Source organism: Tachypleus tridentatus, chromosome 13 (genome assembly GCF_004210375.1).
Source record: "Tachypleus tridentatus isolate NWPU-2018 chromosome 13, ASM421037v1, whole genome shotgun sequence".
In the NCBI taxonomy this organism is placed as follows: domain Eukaryota; kingdom Metazoa; phylum Arthropoda; class Merostomata; order Xiphosura; family Limulidae; genus Tachypleus; species Tachypleus tridentatus.
The window spans coordinates 13,867,901-13,873,900 of record NC_134837.1 but is presented as its reverse complement, the minus strand read 5'-3'; the positions used below and the strand labels follow the sequence as shown (position 1 = coordinate 13,873,900).

The 6,000-nt window shown below is 31.6% G+C and overlaps 1 protein-coding gene across 2 annotated transcripts in view; it reads right to left on the bottom strand.

Annotated features, from left to right (window-relative positions):
• Positions 1-443: 443 nt before the first annotated feature.
• Positions 444-6,000, bottom strand: part of LOC143238350 (insulin-like peptide receptor) — an 83,446-nt gene continuing 77,889 nt past the window's right edge. For both annotated transcript variants that reach the window (XM_076478501.1, XM_076478502.1), the window contains exons 24-25: positions 4,344-4,478; positions 444-1,538 (exon numbers count right to left, since the gene is read on the bottom strand). In XM_076478501.1, coding sequence (XP_076334616.1) covers positions 1,031-1,538; positions 4,344-4,478 — 643 coding nt within the window. In that variant the 3' untranslated portion in view covers positions 444-1,030. The remainder of the gene's footprint in view (positions 1,539-4,343; positions 4,479-6,000) is intronic.

Below are 6,000 nucleotides of genomic sequence, written 5' to 3'. Positions count from 1 at the left end.
TGATAAAATTAGTGTTAATTAGTCCGTGGGTGGTGTCAATACCATTAAAACCATCATGATTTTATAGAATCTCAAATATTCAGTACTTAACTTCTAGAGAATCCAAGTCGTTGTGTTCACGCAAGGATTTATTTCCTAAACAAGGTCCACGTACAATTTTTTTTTTTTTGTGTGTGTAATAAACAGTTGTTTTTTGACTAGCATAATTAAGAAATATTACATTTTACTTTTCAACTGAAAGCTTTGGCTACTGATAAAGTTCTGGGTAATTACATCTGAGTGCAGTACAACTGTTTGACAATAGACACAGCAACTTCATTTCTAGTAAAGGCTCGAGACACTATTTAACAGTATAACTGGGAAATTAACTGAGAAAGTACAATACCAGTCTTACTGAAGAAAGGGGAGTATTGTGTTCTGCAAAGACTGAGACGATACACGAGTGTCTTAAAAAATACCACAGAAATTTACTTGTGGTCAAGTAGCACATTTAATACTGTTACAATGGAACAAATGTTTAGCCAAAACCTCCTTTTCAACTGCTAGAGAAATTTAACTCCGTTTTGTACGTCCAGCTAAATAGCTTTAACATCCTCATCTATATGCCTTGCAAGTCTGTTCTAAATATATTAACGAAGACTTATTTGTATGACATTAATTGGCTCTGTCATATCAGCTCTATATCGAAACTTTCCTTTGAATAATACAGCTTTACTTACTGTTGTAAAGGCACTTTTCTGTGGTTTGTAAGAAAAGTGATTGTGACCTTAAACAGTGCAACTTATAATTAATTTAATCAGAGCCAAATGCTGTACTACAGGTAAGCCCTAGCATAAATTACCAGGCCCCACTGACTAGATGGGTTTATCTAGAGGTTACCTTGATCTCATAAAGCAGCAAGGAGCACTGTGAAGTGCGTTATGGTAAAAAGAAGTCACTTGAAATGGACTGGTGACTATCGTGACCACTTTCTTCACTTCCTTGCAGTAGCAGTCTTGGACTGGCCAACATAAACTTCAGGTCATTACTGTTAGCAAATTGATGTTTTTTCTCCATGGAATGGAACATGCCCATTAGCAAGGCTACCATTGGAAACTGTGCTCACTTTGCTTCCTTTACTACCATCTGATGATGCAATGGACATGCCTTTACTGTCTTCAGCACAGTGCACAACCAGACCCTTGCTGTCTTCTAAGCTGTCAAGATGGGCTCCTTGACACTCTGAACAAGAACAGTCCACATGGTGGTGATTTCCTGGCAGATGTGTGGCACTAGGAAAATACCGAACTTCTTTCCTTTCATCTTGTTGATCTGTTTCATCAGGACTTTGCTGTTCATTAGTGCCTGATGACTTTAAAGGTGTGGAGGGAGTCACCACATCTTCATTTTCATGGTTCAAAACTTCAGTATGTTGGGTGAAGTAAAAGGAGACCTCTTGAAAGTGATTAGGCACATCAGGAAGCAATATTTCAATCAACTCTGTAAAAGTTGGCCTTGCTTTAGGATTTGGGTACCAGCATAGTCTCATTAGAGCATACCTATAAAAATAAAATACTATAAAGCATTTTATACTTTCAACAGAAAAAACAAAAGTAAATCCTCACAGAAGTTCCACTTAGATATTAATGAAATACTTGAAATACAAGTTTTGTAAAAATGATTTCTACTTATGTGCAGTTAAGAGATATTTATTACATACAAAAAATGACATTACACTGAACAAAGTAAAATGCTTTGCAATGTTATCATTGAAGAAAAGTTAACAAATTCTGCAATATGAGATGTACTGTGGTCTGGCAACTTACCCCATATACATTTCCAAATGCCTAAAGTGACATATTAAGTGTTATATTAATATACAACTATTTTCAAGAACCTGGATTTAATTTCTGGGGATCAAAACATGATAATTCCTGTAAAGGACGTGGCGTTTATGTTTTTGCTGTCAAAGACGTGGCGTTTATGTTTTTGTTGTCAAAGCCACCTATTTTCAATAATTTTCATACAAAATGTATAACCTACATAATATATATACTGTACTCTTAAAAATGTCTAAAATTAAAAACTGTTTTAAAAAATCATACTGTATTGAATATATAATTTAACATGTTCATTACAGAAAACAAAACCAAAAAAAAAATTTTTTTGGCCACTATAATTTATGTCTACTAATACTTTCCAATTTTAAATCATATCCTAACCCTTTTCCAGCTTAAGCTAAGTTAAATTATTGTACAATTTCTGCACTCACAGCTACAAAAATCAATAGCTCATGAAAGTCACCAATCTCAAACAAACAATCACATACTATGAACATCAAACATGACTGCTGCTGAACCTAAATTTGATGTTTTAGTAAACTTCCAATTAAAACCACTGACTGATGTAACTGTATGGCCAACAAATTCATAACTACTGGCTTCTCGGTTTCCAAATTATTTTGGCTAGAAATAAACAATCATGTACAAAAACACAGAAGTGTAGCTTTAATTTGCAAGATGAAAACGTTTTTTTTTAATTTTTTTTATTGTGCATGCATCATGGTTTAAAATATTTATATCCCCCAAATAACAAAAAATCAAGAGTAGAGTCAGTAGTTTGGGTTTTTCTTTTTGATTTATGCAGGACAAACGTTAACTAAACCAATGTCATAACAACATCACAGCTCTGAACACAACTTATATTTCACAGGTTATCCAAGGAAAATATTAAACAGAAGGTGCCCTCACAGATTTAAAAGAAAAAAAAGACTAAAAAGGGTTGATAATTTTTAAAAACCACACAATTAACTTATTTTTGAACAACATTTTAGGCTTAACGTTTTGTTCAGATTTACTCAAACTATTTTTGATAAATGAGAAACATTCCTTGAAAATTCATTTGCCAACACTTAAACTTTACCAGCTTTTATAATGACAATTATAATTAGGCCAGTTTATAGAAAAGACAATGTAAAGAATCAGAATGCACATTTTAACTGGGAATCTCAAAAAAGTTAAATATAATTTTAAATGGGTAGAAAAATCATAAATTTTCTTTACTCAGCAATGTGAAGAAATGCATCATTTAAATGTTCCAGAAAAATTAAAACTAATAATGCGAAATATTTCACAAACACCTAGATTACTGATTTTGTTTTATTAATAATTATTTAACAAAACCAGTTTGATAAACTATTTCAAGATTTTTAATGTTTATTTGTTACCAAATAAACATTAAATGGAGTATCTGCTTTTATAAGTATTATTAAGTAGTAGTACATTTAAAAGAAATCTTAATATAAAACAATGGTATAATTACCTCTTGAAGTTTGCTTTCTTACAGAAATATACCATTAAAAAGTTAAAAGAGTACAAGGTGAAACAGGAATCACTAACCAACAATAGGTAAATAATAAATATTACAGTTCAAGCCTCATTGTATTTAGAACATGGCTATAAATACAACCTTCTTATGTCTACTGAAACACTGCATTACTTAAAGAAAATAAGTAAAGCATAAACATTTTCAAAAAAGTAAATGTAGGTATGGCTAATATCAGTCGTTCAAAAATAGTGCAAAGAAGATAGGCAAGTCAGCATTACTAGTGATCTACAACAGATCTTAAAATTACCATTGTAACAGGAATGTACTTTTAAACTGTAACAGATACTGACAGGTTATCAAAGTGATTAATTCTGCAGTCAAGTCATGAAATAAAACATACTTTGTACTGGGTAAACCACTGGTTTATGTGAAAACAGTGACATAACCTAACACTTTGATAGCGCTGATGAAATAAAATTCATGTTACATATATTTACATGCCTCCCTTACTAACTTGCACTCCTACACTCAGTTAATATCACATGCTATTAATAGTGTTCACTGTATTCAAATTATTTAATTTGACCACCATACTGAAGTAAATTTTATATATTATCAACACATCAAGGTGGTCAAATTAATGAGGTTTCACTGTACAGCCATAACATTCATAAAATGTTACTCATGTTTTGTGATTTTACTGCATCAAACACTAACTGGCAACATCTCAGTTATAAGTTGGTTCACACACAAATGAAGTAATACTCTAAAAAAAAAAGATTCAAATTTCAAGTGCTTTCAAACAGTTGACTATTACTCAGAGGAGAATAAAGGGTTGAGTTTAGTGTTACGACACGGTAACATCTCAGTATGTGTAAATATGAACTGTGTGATTACACTGTATTTGATACGACATTTTATGGAAAACTTGAAAAACATTTAAATGGCTTTTTATAGATAACAATACAACACAAAAATGTTTGTGATTCTAGTCTACCATAATTCTAATAAATACTATCTTTAAAGACATAACGTACAGCTTTTCGGGACAGTTCTCAGGCATTTCCATAACTCCTCCATTGATAACGTACTTGACAACTTGTTCATTAGATAACCCTCGATAAGGTTGAGAAGCTAAAGTTGCCATTTCCCAAAGTACAACTCCGTAAGACCTACAACAGGTGAAAATTGGAATTATTGAACATAAATGTACAACTTCATAAGGTCTATAATGAGAACAATACAGGCCAATTCACTTTCACATAACTTGTCTTATGTTCTAGTTCTCTTGTACTGCACTATGCTATTACATAGAGTGACAACGGTCAAACTGTGCTACATACAATTATTATTGTTGTTGTTTCTTACCTTTACATTTTGTTTCTATAAAGGAATCCAGTTGCTTGAATTAATTTATCTAATTTGTTATTATTCTACACACTTACTATTGCAGTGTATTATACCAATACCACTTATACTGCCGCTAACTTTCTCAGCATGGGATTGGTTGATTTGACTGACCACATGACCTCTCTGTTCTCGTGTAAACTCTGCAGGTTTAATAATTCCAAGTTTACAAAATATGGCAGTCTTTCAGTTAATATTGAAAAGTATATTAATAACAAATTTAATAAATAATTTTTAATAAAATAAAAGATTTGTCCATGAATATACTAGGTATGTTGTGATTACTCTATGTGCAATCCCTAAAAGCTCCTAAGTTTTTTCTGTTATTTTCTCTCCCATATCTCTATACATGTTTGGTAAATTTGACTGTCCTTGTAAACACCAAAAAAAATAAAAATTACCCTTCATTTCTTTATAGGAGGAGTTTAAACTAATATGAAATTACATTTGATTATCTGGGGTAGCTTCAAGTTTTTAATGGTATACATCTATTTATAATTAGATTTTACTGCCTTTTGAACCATCCCATTATAAACTGTAAATCACTTAAAAACATGCACCTCACATCATGCTATCAAATTACAAGGTACTCCCAGGCATGCTTCATAAAACATTAATTTTACCTGATCTAATCTTTACTAACTTTAGATTAGTTCAGGGCATACACACATGAACATACTAGGACTTGTTGTCTAATCAGTAAAATACCATTAACGTTATACAAAGTGAAACGTTAATGAATGAAATAATAGATTTTGATATATTTTCAAACATAATTTATGTTCATAAAACTTTTGTCCATGCACACTAGGTAATATGGAATTATACAAATATAACAAGTGTTTTGTATGTGTGCACCTGTTTCTTATAGCAAAGCCACATCAGGCCATCTGCCGAGTTCACTGAAGGGAATCAAACCTCCGATTCTAGCATTGTAAACCCGTAGACTCACTGCTGTACTAGTGGGGGGTGAGAAGTGTTTGATTTTACCTCAAAAGGAATCACTAGTAACATAGTTGGCATAATTTTCCTACTGCTAAACTGTATGTGGAATTTTGAATTGTAACCTTTAGGTTAGATTTATATTTTTTACATTTTAGTCACTTTTATAATAATAAAGAATAAACATGAAAAAAAATTACTTTAATCTTCCCTCTTGCTGTTGATTGTTGAGAACAAGTCACCTTTTTTTTGCACATATGCAAGAAATACATTAAATAATGCACCAAATAACAGACTAATAGCATTAATAACAAAATGTTGAAACTGACAAGCTATGTTCAGAAC